The sequence below is a fragment of the Malurus melanocephalus genome, unplaced genomic scaffold (genome assembly GCF_030028575.1).
Source record: "Malurus melanocephalus ecotype Western Australia unplaced genomic scaffold, MMel_1.1 scaffold_143, whole genome shotgun sequence".
Classification (NCBI taxonomy): domain Eukaryota; kingdom Metazoa; phylum Chordata; class Aves; order Passeriformes; family Maluridae; genus Malurus; species Malurus melanocephalus.
In genome coordinates this window covers 1,184,419-1,203,907 of record NW_026623375.1, presented here as the reverse complement: position 1 = coordinate 1,203,907, position 19,489 = coordinate 1,184,419, and the positions used below count along the sequence as shown (strand labels likewise).

The following is a 19,489-nucleotide window of genomic DNA, read 5'->3' as shown; positions in this document are numbered from 1 at the left end:
CACATCCCTGCTCTGGTCACATCCCTGCTCCGGTCACATCCCCGCTCCGGCCACATCCCTGCTCTGGCCACATCCCTGCTCCGGTGACATCCCTGCTCCGGCCACATTTCACTGCTCAGCTCCACATCCCTGCTCCAGTCACATCCCTGCTCCGGCCACATCCCCACTCCATCCACATCCCGCTGCCCAGCCCCACTCAGGCCACATTTCTTCCAGGTGTCCAATTTTTTCTTGTGTYAAAGGCAATCCCAAGACAACAAGGACAAGGGGTGTTTCTCCATCACCTCTGAAAAGCAGCATCTGTCACAGCAAAAGGAGCTGCTTCCCACTGTGGTCTGAAGAAGAGGAGAAGCTACAGGTCTGCTGGTCAAACTGCTTTACTGGTGGCCCATCTGGTCTGGCCATGGGGCAGGTGACAGAACAGGGACATTGTCCCCTCCTTGTGCAGTGATCACTAACTGGCAGGATCCAAACATGRTAATAATGCAACCGATGTTCAAAATTTTGAACATCTGAAGGAAAGCAGGAACCCAGAGAGTGGATGCAGACACAGCTCCAGGGGAGGAAGGAAGGTAGGAAATGTCTGGCAGCCTGAACCAGCAGCGGAAGAGAAGGAGTGAAATCTTTGGTACCAGGAAGAATCCTGCAGGCACTAAGGAAGGATGGTCCCCCAGCAGAAACAAGGACAAAACTCTGCCTCCCATCAGGCTGAAGAGACCATGAATGTAGCCAGAAACTTTGCTGATGAGGACATCTCCATCTCTGCAATTCCACAGCTGTGCTGGGGGATCCAGCCCTTCCAGGTGACGAAGGCTCAGCCCGAACTGTGCTGAATTTCAGTCTCCCTGCAGGAACACGGGCAAGCAGAGGTGCTCTGGTGACAGGTAGCTCTGAGTCCTGGGTGGTCTCCATGCAGAAGCTCCTCCTGAAGCTTGAGATAACAGGATTTCCAGGATTCCGTGGGATAAAGGGCTTCCAAGTCACCGTTTCGGTGTAAACATCCCTCTAGCACAAAGGCTCCATAATTCAAAGTCAGGCCCACGAATCCCTACTGGAACAGAAACACTCAAGGAATTCCTTAAGCAGCAGCTCTGGCTGATGTTTTTTACTGTAAATCTGAGGGCAGGGCAGACCCCAGAGCCAGGGACACACAGAGCACAGGGATCTGGCCTGGGGAGGCCAAAGGACAGGCTTTCCCTGATCCCCCCGTGCTGATGCTGACACCGATCCGAGCTCCCCCAGCTTTTTCCAAAYGTGCTTGTTTGGGTTGGAGGGCTCTGCTCTCAATGTTTTTGCAGCATGTTCAGCACAGAACCTTAAACATCTTCCTTCTGAAAACAAAACCCAATTAGAACCCAATATAGAGCTGCTGGTTGCCGTACAAAAGCCATTTGCATGATTCTGGCATTAATAATGTGTGTGGTTGGGCTGCTTCCTTTTACCATTAGAAAGTCTTCTGTGATGCAGTCAGAATATTTCTGCTTCAGAAACGCTCGTGTTCAGAGGCCCCAGGGTAGGTACAGAGGGAAAGGAGCAGCCTGCTTGAGCCTCAGCTGCCCCTCAGATCTTCTGAACAGGTTTGGGAGATAGAAACTCATTTGTTTCCTGCACAAGGTCACAGAATGCTGGAATGGTTTGGGTGGGAAGGGATCTGAGAGCCCACCCAGTGCCACCCCCTGCCATGGACAGGGATACCTTCCACTGTCCCAGGCTGCTCCAAACCCCATCCAGCTTGGCCTTGGACACTCCCAGGGATCCAGGGGCAGCCACAGCTTCTCTGGCAATCTGTGCCATGGTYTCCCAGGGACAGATTTCTTCTCAATATCCCATCTAAAGCTATTTTTGAGAGTACCCTCAAATCAGATCACGTGCAGGTGATGCACATTTCTGGTTCTTTCTGGACCCCTGTGCACAGGAGCCTGCTCAGTGTCCTCCTCTGGCCCCACCCTGACCATCAGACCCCTCCAGGGATGCACCCACTCCCACGTGCTGTAGGTGAACAGATCCAACAGCCCCTCAACGTTCCAAGGATCCAAGTGGCACAAGTGACCCWCAGCAGTGACACAGCTGCAATGACACAAGCCTGACACTGCAGAAAAGAAGGGTCTGGATCTCCTGGGTTCAGCAGGACTTGCATATCCAATTCTCCTACCCATTTTTTTGGAAACCTAAACTCCAGACAGGAGAGAGCCAAAGMTTTAACATGATCTGCCTGAGACAAATAATTGTCCACACTTCTGCCAAATAGCAGGGGTGAGAAATCCACGCTGCAACATATCTGGAGGTATGGGGTGGAGACCAAAGGACAGATCCCTGGAAAGAGCTCTGGAAGAATGCTTCAATCAAGCCCTCAGCTTATCCTGGAAAGATGCAGCTGACCTCGAGATAACCTGCTTCCCACTGTTCCCCTCAGCTCAACTCTTCCCCCTGGCTTGGACAGATCTCCACCTGACCAGAGTGATGAGAACAATTCACCTCTGACCTCTGGCTCGGTCAGACCCTCCTGGGCTCGTCTGTGCTGGCTGTGAAAGAGCTTCTGTGCAGCTCCTCTGCAGCCCTTCAGCAACTGCAGAGCCTCCCGTGCCCCAAAGGGCTCATGCTGCAGCTCAGGGTCCCCTCCAACCCAATGCATCCCACGATTCTGTGACTGTTCTGTGAGGAATCAGAGAAAGGATAATTCCATCCGCTCAAACTACAGGTCCTGTCAGGGATCTGTTAAAGGGAGGATCACCACGGTGCCCGTTCCCTTCTCTCACAGGACAAACGCCTCTAATCCTTTTATAAGAACATCATTATGTGGAATAAACTRTCTAGAAGGGGGAAAAAAAAGGTCTTGCAACTCTGCTAATCTTCTTAATGATTTAATACCTGCAAATACTCCTGGGAAGTATCCCTTTCCTGATCCCATTAAACGCTGCCGTACCACACATCTCACACACTTCAGCATCCCACTGTGGATTTTGTTTTCAAACAAAGCCCATTTCTCTGGAGACCAAGCAAGRGTTTCTGATCCCACAGCCCCACCAATTTTAAAAGATCTTCTAAACGCCTGCCTGGGGGATTCCAATAAGTCCTGGCACAGATCCTCCAAATAGTAGCAAAGCTAAACAGGGTACGGCTGTTATTGTAGAGATCTCTCACTGCCAGCACAAATACACAGCCTGGACCATTCAACCTTTTACAGCAGGAAAGTCACGGACAGTTGATGATTCACAATCAGCATTTTTCCTTCTACTACAGCTACCCTTTTTCTTTAATTATTCCATCTCCCTGACAAGCAGCCCTTCCCTGCATATATTGCAACGTATTTTCCCCTGATTTCTTCCTCACATTGACAAGGCCAGGGCACATCCCAGAGTCCCCAGTTTGATTTCTCCCTCTGCCACAGGCTGGTAAGACATTTCAGGCTGTGGTTCAGCCAGCCAGGGCTGGTCATTCCCTGGTGTATGAGACCAGAACAAGGCTGGGAAATGCTCAGGGTAAGGCTGAGACGGCTTCATGGGCCATGTTTGTGCTGGTTCTTCTCTTTTTCTTTGCAAATGCAAAGCCAAGAGACATTTCCTTCCCAGGTCAATATGAAGAGAAAATACATGAAATATTAAATATATAAACTATATTAAATTACTGCCTATTCCACTCACAAGCTGAGACTGACGCTGGTGCTGATTGTTCCTCTTAGAAATCTTTTCTTAATTAACCAGCTTAAATCTTCCTCAGCTCAGGGTTTTTCTGAAGTTCCCCACACAGGTCCTGTGATGATGAACCTTAGCTCACTGCTAAGACAGGTAAGTCTAACATCCAAAGTCCCCACACATCCCACACACCAAGAAAGGAAAAATGAACCACGAGAGACCCACTGGGGCAGATGTCCCWGGAGCTGACACAAACACCTTAAAAAAGAGAAGTCACACCCCTTACAGCTCACAGATGTTGTTCCTGCAGGAGAACAGATTGATTTTGTTGTTGTTTGACTCCATGTTGGGTTAAAACAGAAGCCCCGGGCTGACACAGGCAACTCAAACACTGACAGCACTGGCTGAGGGGTCTCTGGGGAGGTTGATGCTCCACTTCAGGTTCAGGCAAAACACCTCAGTTTAATGATTAAATCCAAAATTACTCTTCTCTATTTCTCAGAAAGCCACGAGGGCAGTTGTGCAAGAGGGTCTTCGCGGTGCACACAAACCACCAGCAAATTTGCTTTGCTTAAAAGGGAAAGAAGAGCAAGGGAACASCAAGGCAGGGCCAAGGCAAATCAAATGGCACACATAGAGTACCCCAGGAGCCACGCAATGAGCCCTGTGCCCAGCACCAGGCTCTGTTCTGAGCCCCGCGGGACTGGAGGGTTCCCAAAGCAGGCTCGGAGCAGCGGGACAYGCAAGGGCAGCCTGATCCTCCTCAGGCTCCACACAGACACTCCACAAGGCTCTGGTAAACATCCTTGGTAAACTTTGGACACCACAGCAACGTCAAGAAGGAGGACACTCATAAATCAGCTCTGCTAGCAGATGAGAATCTGCCCAGCTCTCTCAGACACACCATCGCTCTCAGGATTTACAGCAGACACTGAGCAAAGCTGCATCTTTGGTCTTATGCTAAACCACCTTCTTGCCAAGGCTAAAAATTGCTCCGTGGTGCAATCACAAACCGAGGCAGAAGAGCAAAATAATAAATTTCGTTCCCGTGCAATAATAACAAGTTAGGTTTCCATAGCACCCCTGCTCCTCTCGGATCCAAGAGGACATTGCTGCCTTGTCTCCCCGCAGCATGGGCATTCTGTAAACCAGCACAGGCACTGCTCTGAGGGGTGCAATCCTCWGAGCATCACAGCTCAGAGATTCATGGAAGGAAGGATCACCAGTGCATGAGGAGAAGGCAGGGCACTGCTGCTGGTGTGAGGATGACTCTAATCCACAGTCTGCTCTGGTTGGAAAAGCTCTCCAACACCATCGAGTCCAACCTGTGACCGGTGCTCATCCTGTCACCCAGCCCAGAGCACTGAGTGCAAAAAGATGGGCAAAGCCAGCCTGGACACCTGTGGTCAGAACAGCTCCTGGGTCATGCACCCAAAGACAAAATGGGTCCCTTTTCAGCGCAGTCAAGCTGGGATCGCTGCCCAGTCACGCCTGCTCCACCGCTCTGTCCCTGCTCCGTGTCACTCGGGGGCACCAACACAAAGACCCCAAGGCTTTTCCCACTCCATCTGTCCCATCTCATCCCATGAAAGGCTATCAAAGAGCTCCTGTTTTCCGCACAACAAAACCAAACTGGGAGCACGCAGGCACAGGGAGCAGAGCAGGGAATGTGCAGGGATGGAGGAGTGTGCGGAGCAGAGCTCACCGATCCCGAGGCAGACAGGGCTGCAGACTGCCTGAGCTCCATTTTTCCTTTCCAACATTTTCCACACCCTCCTGCCAAGAAAACTCCAAGAGCTGCCTCCTGCCCCGTCTGGCGAGCGCTTCCCAAGTGGAGCAGCCCCAGAGAGCACAGGCTGTGCTCACAGAGTGACCACAGGGGCTGAAACCCCTCTGACAGCCTGCAAAGGACTCAGGAGGGCAAGGGGTGCCCCTGGAGGACATCTGGCATTTGGGGGCTCCACAGGRAGGGCAGCTCCCCAGCTCCTACACTGCTGCTGAGGCTGACAGTGGATGAAGRGAATTGCAGAATCACAGAATGGAAAGAACTTTAAAAAATCACCCAGTTCCGCTCTCTGCCATGGGCAGGGACACCTTTCACCAGACCAGGTTGCTCAGAGCTCCATTCCACCTGATCTTAGACATTTCCAGGGATGGGAAGAGGAAAGGGAAAGTACTAGAAGCAAGATTACCATCTTTTCTCCATCCTCAGCCTGGGYTGTAACTGCAGAAAGTTTTGTACTTGATACAAAAAGGCAAATCACAGAATCACCAYGGGTRGAAAAGACCTCTAAGATCACTGCCTGAGCATAGATTKCACATATTTTCATTACATTCAGAATCATCAGACATTAAGATGTCTTGTGAAGCAACCTGGAGCTCCAGCTCCAACATTCAGCTGAATTTGAGCAAATAAGAATTTGCATCTGCTTCTTGTGTGTTGGACTGCTTTTTTTTTCATTTCCTGCTGTGTGAAACAGGAGGAGCAATAAAATCAAACCCTTGGAAACAAATGACAACTGTTTAATGGAGTAAAAAGAAATCCCAACACCTTCCCAGGCTGTTTATGCCCCAGCTACTCCACGCACGGCTGAGTACACAGGTAGAAGAACAGGCTCCAAGTCCAGACTTCCTCACTTTTATGGGTTTAAATTGGATCCCACTCGGTGTTTAAGGCTGTTGCTGAGCTGCTAACACATTCTGCAGCGTGACTAACACCAACTGGGTTATTTTTCACTCACATGTGAATGATTCCCGTACCTGATCCTATGGTGTGTGGCTCTACAGGACACTTCTTTACCCCAAAAAGAAGAATTAGAAGATACACTCAGTCTTGTCCTAAAAGAAGTGGTGGGTTCCCTTGTTTTCTGGAATCATGRCATTGAATTATAATCTCTACTCTTTCCTTTCTTTTGATTTTGTTGAAATCTATTTTTCCTCTGTATCTCCCCAGTGAGAGGTACAGACCCTTCCAGATGTCTCCTACTTGGGAGTTCAGCCTCAAAACACAGAAGGCACCAACATTTGGCCTTCTTCTGTTTCTTTTTAATCTCAAGATTTATGAGAGGTAGCTGACTCATGTTTTGGCTGGCAGAGCTGCACTCTTGTAAGTAATTGCATCCTTGCTAATTTATTAATTAAGGTAAGTTCTGCCACTTTGGTCTGAGTTGTTGGTGATTGACTACAGTGAGAAAAACATAGATCTTTCTTGGGTCTTAGGCAGGTGAAAGTGCAGACAATTCCTCCTCCAGGGCCTGGTCCAGGTATCTGGATGCAGATATATCAAATACCCCAGCACTGCTCAGCTCCACCAGACCATCCAAGCGTCTCCTCTCGGAGGGGAGCTCCACCCTGAGCACAAGGCAAGAAATCCTGCACACACCAGGGCTACTGTGAGCTGTTAAGTGTGGTTTTGCTTCACATACCCCCATTTCCTTTCCAGCAACAGCACCAGAAAAAACACTGAGGAGAGAGTTTGTAGCTGAGGAATTCRGTGAATGATTAACTCCATCCTACCTATTAACCATTGCCTCCATTCCCTCACGCCTCCTGGGAGCCCCAGTTCTGGCAGCAGAGCTGTGCCAGCAGCTGATCCCCGTTGTTGTGGTGTGCAGAGTCCTCAGGTGATGTGGATGGTTCTACTCTGAGTTACAACCCATGAAGGGCAGCGATGATTAACCCCAAAGCCTGGCACAGATCCAGGATGAAATGCTGCTCCCTTGTCACACCCGGTGAATCCTGCTGCCTGGAGGTCACCACAGAGGGACCAGGGACACCAGGACAGGGCCAGCCTTCCCAGAGAGGCAGAAGGATGCAATGCCCAGCTGCTGCCATTCCCCCTCCAAACCAACCCACATCTCATCCGTGCTGTGCTGCTTCGGGATCGGGACAGGACAGTGGATCCATGGGCAGCCCCAGCCCATCACCCCATGCTGCAGAACCTTCCATCACGGCAGCCCCACATGCAAACCCACGTGTTTGTCACACTCAGTGCACCTCAGAGCACAGGGAGGGCTCAGGGCTGGGCTTGGACACAAACTCCCTGTGTGACCTCAGGCACCTCCCTTACTCTGTGCACCGAGCTCTTACTGCCTTACCCAGCTGSAAAACAGCAAGGGGAGGGTCAGGTTGGACATCAGCAAGAATTTCTTCACTGAAAGGTTGTCAGGCATTGGAAGGGGCTAGCCAGGGAGGTGGTGGAGTTCCCATCCCTGGAGGTGTCCAAGGAAGGACTGAGGACATGGTCAGTGGTGGCCTTGGCACTGCTGGGGGAATGGCTGGACTCAATGATTTTTTTCCAGCCTTAACAATTCTGTTATTCCATGATTCTACTGTCACACAGCCTGTCAGCCAGCCAGAATCAGGACTCCAAAAAATTAAAAGAAAAAAGCGTACAAGCAGAGTTGCAGGCAGAAAGAGGACTGGAGCCATCCCTGCCATCCTCAAACTCYAGTGGGAATACTGAAATGCAGCCACATTCCTCTCAGGAGCTGTTCCCTTGCTCTTGAGACAACACTGACTCCCCATCTGGGCCTGGGATGTCTCTGTTTGGGAAACCGATGGCTCTGCCCTGAACAAATATAAGTTGGGCAGAAAACAAAACTTCTTTTTTTTTCCCCCCGATCCTTTAGAAGCAAAATTGATGATTCTCCAGCTATGGGAGCACAGTGGGATCCTGCTGGCTCCAGTACCTGCCACTTGGGATGTACCACACAAGCACAAGGTTGGGTTTGGTTCAGAGGAYGAGGAAGAAGAGGCTGAAGCACAAGCAGGGGTGGGAAGGCAGGACCGAGGGTCAAAGKGAGCCCACATCTCTGTTTTGCTGCCCTGATGTCCACCTTGCCCACCCTGAAGATTCACCTTCCCAAGAGCTGCCAAAAACGTTTCGCTGCCTCCTCACGAGGATGGCAGAGCACCAGGCAAGCAGGAATTACAAATCCAGGGCATTCATCCAGCAGCCAAGCACCAAAGCGCTCCACAAACACCAAATTCCCATAACTAAGGAGGACAACACTCTCGCTAGGCAGTGAAGCCACAGCCCYGCTGCTCAGTCAGGGAGAGGATGCAGAGGAATCCCTGACAGCCCAGCCCACAGCACCAGGGTCAAACKGCAAACAAAAGGATCCTGCTTCCTTCCCCCTGCGTGCTCCAGCTCTTAGACAACACTGCCCCCAGTAGCTCGGCTTTCTTCCCAAACCAAGGTACGCACTGTGCTTCCCTGGCTGCGGAGGGGAGCGGGACAGAGGGAAGCAAAGCCTGGCCTTGCTCACCGCCCCCATGGCTGCTGCAGAACCCAGGAGCTTCCAGGAGCTGCAGGGCAAGCCAGGAAATGGAGCACCAGCTCCAGGRCCGCTTCCCTGCTCTGTGGGGACGGAGGAATTGTGGTCAGGMTGCACAGGGAGGAAGAGGAGCTCTGTGTTGCTGATCACAGCACCCACCTGCAAGAGGGGGATCCAGAGCTGGGCTGYCCATCCTCAAAATGGGGATTGGCCACAGGCTGGACTCAGTGAGCTTSGAGGTCTTTTCTGACCTAAATCATTCTCTGATTCCATGGAAAAACCCTCCAATGACTTATGGAATGTCCTTCCCAAGCAGCCAGAGTGGATCTGCTTCAGGGAAAGCTGTGGGTCCTGGGGCAGTAGGGGTGCTGGAAATGGATTTTCAAACTCTCCAGATCTCTCTGAAGTTATGGGATTGAGACTCAGATGTGTCTGGCTAATGCACAGGAAGACAGAGCGCAGCGGTGGGCTCTGCTGGCTTGTTTTARAGATCTGATGGTCAGCTGCAATTAACTATTTAATTGCTGCAAAGACTAATTTATGCCAGAGCGAAATATTCTCACAAGCCTGGCTGCACAGCATGGGGCACTAGACACAAAACAAAGCAAATCCAAGTTAATGCAACTTAAATTTGTGGCTATATCCGATTCAATTTGTGCATGCAATCAGAAATTCAGCTATGCAAGAGCAGTGCCAYTGCTACCTTGACAGTTCACTGTCCTGCAAGCACGGGAGATGCACAGAGCTTTCCAAGAAATGGCTAATTCCTGCATGCAGGCTAATTACTGGGTACTGGATGTCATTCCCAGCACCAAGAGGGAGCGTAGTGAAGGCTTTGAGCTCTGAGTTCAGGGTCTGGCTGTTGGGTTASTAGAGTTATCCTTTTGTGTGGTATGAAACACAGATTTGGGAACCAGTGATGCTCCTGGCACTCCCTGCAGAAAACMGGGTGTGTCTTCCCTCTCAATTAAACCTCGGGAATTGTGTTGTGTCAGCCCTGCAGAACCTCGAGTGCCACCCAGACAGCTGGAGCTTTGTCTCCACGGTGCTGCCTGACCTGTGCTATGCCCTGCACACTCTCCTGCACTTTTCCTTTCCATTTTACTTAAGTGAAGCCCTTCCTAACTGCTGTAGGAACACAATYCACCACTGATACCAGCTACAGTGAATTTTCTTAACACAGCCCAGAGACTAACAAAGCCTAACCCTTGGCCTCTTCTGCCTTTCATTTTCCCACCTCAGTTTTGTCTACACCAAATATTTAAGGCTTCTGATCCAAACTTTGCACTGATCCACGCAATCAGAGGTYGCAGAGCCCAGTCTGTAAAGCCACTGACTTCATGTTTTCCTTCCGTAGGAGTAAAATAATGTTCCCACACTTCGATAGAAACCTTTGCTCTGCACAGATTTAATTCATTACTTATGAATCTCTGGCCAACGCCACTCTGCTCATGGCAGTGCCTCTCTACTTGAAGTCGCTTCCAGAATCTGGGAGGACAGGGAATCTTCTTTTTACTGTGAAGGAACTGAGACRGGATCCTGACTAATGGCTTCACCAACTCCTACTCATGTTAACAGTTCTCTTCCAAAAAATCACCCAGGTAGCAATAACGAGCTGTCCTCTACAACTGTTTCACTGAGGGCTGGTCGGGAGCCAAGATAYTTTCCAATGGAAACTCTTCTCCTAGGGAATCACTCTGCATCGTATTTCAGATCAGCACTGCGTTTTGCTTTAGGGAATAGGAGATTTGTTTTTAATTGTGCTCTGCTTAGGTGCGAGGGCAGTTCTGTGACACAAATCACTGAGCATCCTGCTGGAATCATTTAGGAGACTGGAATGGCAGCAGCTCTGCCAACACCTCAAAGTGTCCAAATTCCAAGCTGATGCCTTCTCAGGATTGCCTGGATCCCATGCAGGTCTCAGGTAAGAGCCACCCTTTCGCTGTGCCTGCACCAACCTGAGATCCCAAAGCTGGTACAGCAAYACAAAACGTGAAAGGCGCCAGTTGACTGCTCTTTCCATATCCAAACTCCTCCTCTGCAAACTCACTCTTTCCAGAAAGCTTTCCAACCCTTTTTTTCATCTGGGGAGGGGTGAAAGCCAACTCTGCTGAGGGCCAGCTCTGCAGTGCCAGCAGCCCGACACTGCCTGCACAGCTCTGCAGAGCACAGACCCTTTCACCAGRTCCCTGTGCCCCTGGGATCCATCTGGGGGTCACAAGGCAGTCACCATCCTAAAAACCCTGTCCCACTTCTCTTTTGGTCAAACAACTCAGCTTAAGCAGAGGWGTCTGAGGGAGCACAAAGCACAACAAAGAAGAGGCAATGTAGCTGCAACACTTTTCCTAGAGGCTCCACTCTGCATCYCATTGCGGTTTCCAGCTGCTCCCTCAGCTCTCCAAGCCCAGGAGAGGAAATGTGACACACACACACTGTGTTGGGAGCACATGGCATGGAATGGGGCCCGTGATTATTGTTTTTATCACCCCACAGAGTGCCTGGCCCTGGCTGCAGAGCATGGCTGGATGGTTCCCTCCGCTCCCAAATAGCCACACAGCCCCTGCTCACAGAAGGGCCAGCACAGGAGCAACCCAGGAGGGAAAACCTGTGAACATTCCCAGTGTGACAGCGCTGGTACCTCTGCCAGCAGCATGCTGGGTGCCAGCCCAGGGGCCACGGGCATCCCTGCAAGGTGAGGCTTGTCTCCTGACAGCCCCACTCAAACACCCCACAGCCACAACACCCCACAGAGCTCCCTATGCACAGCTCACAGCCCCTGTGCCAGCACCGGGAAATGTGGCACATGTGAGTATCAGCACTGCAGACAGGAACAGAACAGCTGGATTTTCCAAGCCACACGTGGGAAAGCTGCCTTTAACCCCAACACACAGAGAGGGACAAAAACAGGCACTTCTGTAATGCTGCTTCGAGCAACATTTCTGCAACTACAAAAATACACAAAAGAAGAAGAATCGTAGGGTTTTTTTTTTTTCCCAACTCCCATCACGGTTTTAGGATGAGGGGATCATCCCCGCAGCTCACCACCCTGGGGCTGTGTCAGCGCAACCATCTCCCGGGACAGGACACAGATGCTTTCACCAACCTGCCCCAAACCAAAACCCGCAGCTCCGGCCCGGCCTCACTCCACCCCCTTGCCGAGGCGTGGTTTGAGAGAGAAACGCTCAGCTTTGGCCAACACAATCCGGCTGGGCTCTGCTTTCCCAGGCTTAGCTGTTCCTCGGGTTCCTCCCTCCGGAGGACTCAGCCCACACCCTGGGTCCTCTTTTTAGAGCGCCACTCCCACCGCTCCCGCAGCACGGAGCCTGTTTAACCCGTTCCCAGCAGSACCGGAGCCCCCCGAGCACAAGGASAGGGGGTTCCAGGAGCCSGTGCAAGCCCCTAGACCACGGGGAGCACGGGGAAAGAGGTGTCACTCGTGTCCCTGCAGGGAACGCTGCCGCTTTGCCYCTGGAGCCGTGCGGAGCCCGGAGCTGCAGCGCGGATCCTGCGGGAGCCAGGGCTCAGGGGCTGCCAGGGGATGTTGCAATGGAGCTGCGAAGAGGCCATTGCTGGGGATCTGCAAGGACCTCRGAGCCACGGGATCACGGCGTGGTTTGGGTTGGAAGGGATTGTAAAGTYCATCCAGTGYCACCCCTGCCATGGGCAGGGACACCTTTCACTGTCCCAGGGTGCTCCAAGCCCTATCCAGCCTGGCCTTGGACACTTCCAGCTTCTCAAAGCAGCCTCACAGGGAATAATTTCCKCCCAATATCCCACCTAACCCTACCCTCTGGCAGTGGRAAGCCATTCCCCCATGTCCTTGTCACAAGCCCCTCTCCAGCTCTCCTGTCGCTCTCTGAACAAGCAGAAGGTCTGCCCAAGAAAGTGGACACAAGCTCTGTGAGGACTACAAACCCCACCATGGAAATGCCCCTTTCAAACCAAGTGCTTAGACCCTGTGACTTCATCCCAGACACACAAACTGCACCGCACAGAGCCCAGCGTGCTCCCTGACACACAGAGCTGGCAGAGAACACGCTGCCCAGCTGTCACTGGGAGAAACAAGGCCATGGAGTGGTGGCCAGGGACAATTCCGGATGAGCAGGAACAGGCTGGCTGAGCCGTGGCTTGGCTCCAGAAGCCGTGTCAGTCCAGACTGTCCCACAGGCTGGTCACCAACGAGCTGTGGCCGGTGCTCCAGAGCAGCTGCCAGCACAGCTGGGCAGGAAAGAGAGCATCCCTTGGGCTCCCAGCCCTTCACTGCCACAGGGCACCCACAGCCCCAGCCCATCCGAGCATCAGGGTCACACCCCAGCACCCAAAAATGCCGCAGGTGGGAGATCTGTCAGTGCAGAGTGAATGAACATCGAGCCCTGTTGCCAACCCAGCCTATCACTGCCTTTGCACGGGCTGCTAATTAAATTCAACATGACAGCGGGTTAAACACAATCACACAGGACCATATGCCACGTCTGAAACTTCACCGCCGAGCTCAGTCAGGGAGGTTTCTCCAAGGCCTGATGCCAGGAAGCCAAAGAGATTTACCTGTTCCTAACCTGTTCCTAACCTGTTCCTAACCTGTTCCTAACCTGAGGGCATCTATTTTGCTGTTAATGCAGTAGAAACAGCTGACTGAGGTACATCACACTTTAATTATCTGTGTTTTGCTTATTTGCACATTATCAAACAGGATGTGATCTTTCGAGGGAAAATGAAGAGCTGGAAAGCTGAGGAARTTTAGCCTGGAGAGGAGAAGGTTGCATGGAGGGSTTACAGCACCTTCCTACAGTTCCTACAACACACTGCAAATGCTACAGCTTGCACGTTGCTGATGCTCTTCTGATGACAGCTACCCTTTAAATAAATGTGAATGGCAGCAATCACACGAGTTTTGCTTTTTGTGCCCTTTGTAAAGCAAGAAACTAACATTATGTTTCAATTGACATTTTTAGTTTTGGCAAACAGAGATGCCAACTTTGCTTCAGTGCCTAAGTAAAGAACAGAGATTCRATATGAAAAACRGGCTCATTCTTTACTGCAAAGGAARGSAGAGCAATAAGGGCTGGTAAGGGCTGATGTGACACCCTCACCCTCCTTCGGGACAGGCAGTGACCTTTGGCAGAGCTTGGCCATGCAGGCAGCTGAAGGGGAGCATGGCTGGCAGCTCTGCAGCCACTGCAGCTTTCCAGCCTTGGAGCCACATTTCAGCAAGGGCTGGAGAGAWGGGAGGGCTGGTGGAGAGGGAGAGAAGGGTGGTTGGATGTGGGGGGAGAGAAGGGTGGGCTGATGAGCAGCAGCAGCAGCCATTCCTCTGAACAGYAACAGYGCCGTGAGCACAGCCCGGCAGCGGAGCTGCCAACTTTCCACTGTGGAAGGGACGGAAAATTTCTCTTTGAGCCTGACAGTGACTGCCTAAAATCGTGCTGTTGGCCATGGAGGGGCTAATTCACAAGTGCTGTGTCCCCCRAAACCCACCCTATTCCCCACACTCCTCCACACACTCTCCTCACAGTAAGAGCAAAGATCCAAGCAGCTCGCAGCCCGCTCCACCCTGGCACTGGAATGCACGGCTTTGCTYCCGAGCTGTCCTTCTTCCCCTGCTCACTTTGTTATTCACTTACTACAACTCAGATAAATGTTTGGGGACATATGGAGTAAATAAAATACAAAATCAAGCTGAACTGCAATGATCAATCAAAGGACAACAAAGCCTGGAGAAACGGAGAAAGGATGACGCAGAGACGCGTTATGGAAACCACAGTGTGGAAAACGCGGCATGACAAGAGATAAAACAAGGAATCCCATTAAATGGGATAAAAGGCAGAGAAGCATTAACAAACCATATGAGTTCTACCTTCTGAGTGAGTGGTTTTCTTCTAAATCCACTCTTTGTGAGAGCAGAATGAAAGCAGCTGAGCGAAACGCAAGAGACCTGCCAGGGGCTTGCCAGCAGAAGAGCAGGATCAGCCCTTACTTTCACTCCAGCACGTAAAAAGCAACACACAGAAACTTAAAAACCTTCACACCACCACAAAACTTTTCAGGGAAAAATCAGTGTCAACAGTGCACAGGAAAAAACACACCAGGTGTCAGAGGAACCCCAGCAGGTTCCAGCAACAACCTTCCAAGATGTTCAATTACAGTTTTTTAATGTGTGGGGTTTTGTCACTACCAGGGTCTGTAGATATGGCTGCACCACGCTGCAGATCACAAAAGTGAGACATGTTGATGTTGCTCGGGATTATTGAGGTGCAATTTTTGCCACAGAGCAGGAACACCTTCAAATCCGCCTCTCCAGCAGATGCCTGCTCCTCCTGAGCAAGACATTTTTCTTAACACACTTCGAAACTCCACCAAAAAAAAAGCCAAACTTTTAATTTTTAAAAAAGTTTCTCAGTCATGGGAACAGCACTGAGACTTCTCTGAAGCTTTAGGAAGGAGCACAATAAACAACCCAGCCCTCTCTACCGCCAGAGCTCGTTCTGCTCTGACACACCAGCACAGAATCGCCTCCTTGTTCACACTCAAACTGGAGCTACAAGTTGCTCATGGGACTGGTCCCTTCCACAGGCTGAATGAATCTCGTTGGCAAAATATTTATCTAGCACCTCATTTGGGCCTTTCTCCCCCTCCAAAATTTCTTACAAAAGAGAAACGCAGCCTTGTTTTCGCTGGGATATGGCTTCCTACAAGAATGACATTCCAGGCTGTCTCAGTTTTTTTCTAGGAACAGCAATAGAGCTATTTTGCTTTTGTGGCCTGGACACTACTGTACAGACACTCTACTGCTTGTGGGTTTACCTGAATTAGATTTTAATTTAAACTGGATTTTCTTTTTCCCCTGATGGCTTTTGAAGACACCTCAAGCCTTGAAAAGGCTTTTCCTGCATCACGTAATAATATGAAAATCTACCAATTGTTGCTGACTCCTGAAATTTAAAATATCACAGACTGCAGGCTCCTGAATCACAGGATCTGTTTATTTTAAGGTTTATTTAGGTGAAGTCACAGGCTAGGTAGTGCAACCCCAAGGCTCATTGCCAAATCCACTAAAATCCCCACTGGGTTTTGGATGAAAGTTCTGACCCCCAAATTCGCTTCTGCAGGAGCTTAGCGATAGCAGAGCTCCTCTGACCCCAGCTTCTCCTTCYCACCCATCCACAAATACTATTCCAWGCTAATGARGRAAAAATAAGGGATTTTCAACTCTCCTCCTTTTACACYGAGATTCTAATTTCCACTTCAAACCCGCCACGACACTGAAGATGTGTCAGAAAGAACCAGTACTTGCAAGGGAAAGTCGGAAAACCTCGATGAGGTTTATTTCCAGTTGAGGAATGAAAGAAGCGATGAAAGCTCAAGAAACAGCTCAGGCTCAAATAAATGCGAACAAAATCCGGTAGTGCTGAGAGCAAAGCACTTGAAAAGAGATGGATCAGAGCACTCCTCGGATGGAGGGGCTCAGAAGTGCAAATGTGCCACTCGAAGCGCGTTGCTCCTCCAGTTCAGCTTYGCGTGTTGCGCACTGCGGATTATTTGGAAAAACAGACTTTGCTCCTGGTTCCAGCCAGACTTTGCGTTACACTTCAAGAACCCGACTCTGGCGATGGGAAGGGGCCAATATTCCCATTTGGTCTGCCTGGAGACCGCTTCCAGCGAGGTATGTGGTGTCTGAGAGCAGCAGAGCCCATTTCCTTAGTGATTCTTTGGATGGGACATTTCCCCGCGCTCCTGGTAACTGCGCGGCCACAGTTGGCATTTATTTCCTCAGAGCTGCTCCGTCTAAAACGTTGGATAAAAGAGGAATTCATTTCCTAGGCCTTATTTGTACMGCCAGAAATATGGAATCGCAGTTGCCGAGTGCAGCTGCGAGCACAYGCCTGAGCAGGGTCCGGGAATTCTGGCATTGGGAATTTACAGAACTCGGCCTTCCTAAAGGCTGTTTTCATTTCAGAATATTTAAATTTTTAAAGGGTTTGTTGAGATATCAAAAAATATTTTTTCCTCTAATGAGAGAATAGATAAATGTTATTTATCTGTCAGTGTTCAACAAAGGGAATGTGATATTAATTGCATAACCTCACTGTGCCATGAGCCACAGTCCCTCTCATCCCAATGAAATGAGAAATGGATCTGTAAATTCTTCACCRTTATAACGATGGGGCGAGTACACCTGCATTCTCTGCCAACACCAGGAGGCCAAACAGGGCACAAAACCTGAGAGAAACCCACTTCAGCTCACCTCACCCCAGCCCTCTGAACAGGACCAGCACACGTTTTCAGCTGCTGCACACACAGGATGAGCTGCCTGACAAAGACGACTGTGCACCCTGAATTCCAAACACAACCAGCCCTCGGCAGAGCACAGCCCTGAGYCCCACACAAACACTTCTCCTGGGATCAGAACAAGGTACCACCAGCACCATCCATTGTTTCAGCAGATTACCCCTTCCCACGGTTTTATTCACCTGTAAGAGCTTTATGTCCCATTTCCATCTGTCACTGCACAACATCTAATCCAAAATGTTCTGGGACCTTTTACAACTTAGCGCCTCTAAACAACAATAACATAGTCTCAAACACTTACTACCAAAATTAACAACCACAGAAACACATTGTAATAGTCCCAAGTCTTCCAAAGGCCAAATAAAGGACTGATCATCACAGCCTTCAGGAGGCTGCTCTACAGTGACCAGCGAGGAGCTGGCAGGTTCCACCTCTGTCACAGCCTCGGGAGCTGCAGATCCTCACCTCAAACTAACAACAGATAACACAAATCCAGAACCTCCCTAATAAAAAACAGTCTTTTCCAGTAAGGGACTTTCTGCAACAAACAATRGCTGGTTTGTTTGCAAAAGTCTAAATATATCTAGTAAGAAAAGAGCTGGAAAACACCTTGGGTTTATATGTGCACATTTTCCTGAAGTTAGTCCAGACACAGCCTGCAAAACCTACAATTTATGTTGACTTTGGTACTCCACAACTTCTGCAGTATCTCTGTATTGACGCTAAAAAGTGGAGGCTTAGTTAAAAATACCCAGATAGAAAAGCAGACCTTTAATGCAATGAAATACCACCAGAAATTAGTTCATGTGAGATTTATCCACTGCGCCGGGCCCCACGTCATCTCTTTTATATGAATCACTCGATGCTTTTGTCTCGTCAAGAACTGARAAGTTGCTCCCTACGGGAAACCAAACTTTTTCCCTACGTCTGTTTTTTGCGTCATGCAGTAAGTTTATTTCAGTGACAGAGCACATGGACCATTCCAGTGCCCCTCCACGGAACGCGCCCGATTGATCTTCCCAAAACAACACCACCATCCAGAAACAAACACATCTGTCATCCCATCCCAGCGCTTCCACGGAGAAATGTTTGTTACTCGTTAGCTGCGTCTCTCCGATTTTCTCTAAAGACTGCTCAACCCCCACCCAACCGCTCGCTCCCGCACACCCTCCTCTTGTTATTCCCCAAGAACCTCCCAAACCAAACTCCGGGCACGGAACCTCCCGCTCCATCCCCCCCGGCGGAGCTCCGCGGTTACCAGCTCCGGTTTGGGCTGACCGCGGGCAGTGCTCGGCCCCTCTCCCCCGGTGCCGGTGCCCGGTACTCACAGCGCGGTGGCGGCGGTGGGCACGGCGGCCGCAGGGCGCTCCACGCCGCGGGCCGAGCAGTTGACGGCGCAGGCGGGCGCGGCGCAGGCACAGCCCGGGGCGCAGGGCCGGCAGGCGGGGGCCGGGGTCGCGGCGAGCCCCCCGCACAGCAGCGAGCAGAGCAGGCACCAGCCGGGCAGCGGCAGCCGCGCCGCGGGGGCGCCATGTTTGCGCTGTGCTCCGGTGTCTCCATTTCCCAAAGGCATCTCTCCCTACGGGCATGGCATGGCCCCGGCGCGCCGCCGCCTCCCCGGCCGCCCGCCCGCCGCGCTCCGCCGCCTCAGCGCCCGCCCGCCATGGCCCGGCCCGCTGGGGCCCCGCTCGCCGCGCTGACAGCCCCGGCCCGGCCCGGCGCCGCTCGGCTCTGCTGCTCCGCCCGGCCGCGGCCGCCCCCGCTCCGCCTCCCTCCCGGCGGAAACACGGCGCCGCTCCAGCCCCGCTCCAGCCCCGCGCCCGCCCGGGCCGCCCCCGCTCCGGCCCGCACCGCGCAGCACCCCCGGCACGGCACGGGATGGGCGAGGAGGGCAGCGGCTGCCGGGGGACACGGGGGACAAGGGCTGTCCTTGGGCATTGGGAGAGCACGGGGGGCCCGGAAGAAGGAAGATCCCGTGGGGAAGGGGTGTCCCGGGGGGCAGGCGGGATCTGTGTCCCGGGAACAGGGGTATCCCGTGGGGAAGGGGTGTCCCGGGGGACAGGCGGGATCTCTGTGCCGGGAACAGGGGGATCCCGTGGGGAAGGGGTGTCCCGGGGGGCAGGCGGGATCTCTGTCCCGGGAACAGGGGTATCCCGTGGGGAAGGGGTATCCCGGGGGGCAGGCGGGATCTCTGTCCTGGGAACAGGGGCATCCCGTGGGGAAGGGGTGTCCCGGGGGCAGGGGTATCACAAAGGTGTCCCGGAGCACGGGGATCCCGTGGTACGCGAAGAT

The 19,489-nt window shown here is 51.7% G+C and overlaps 1 protein-coding gene across 1 annotated transcript in view; it reads right to left on the bottom strand.

Moving 5' to 3' along the window:
• Positions 1–18,816, bottom strand: part of PKD1 (polycystin 1, transient receptor potential channel interacting) — a 77,558-nt gene extending 58,742 nt beyond the window's left edge. Inside the window, exon 1 of the mRNA XM_057371237.1 lies at positions 18,526–18,816. Coding sequence (XP_057227220.1) covers positions 18,526–18,770 — 245 coding nt within the window. The 5' untranslated portion in view covers positions 18,771–18,816. The remainder of the gene's footprint in view (positions 1–18,525) is intronic.
• Between the last annotated feature and the right edge of the window lie 673 nt (positions 18,817–19,489).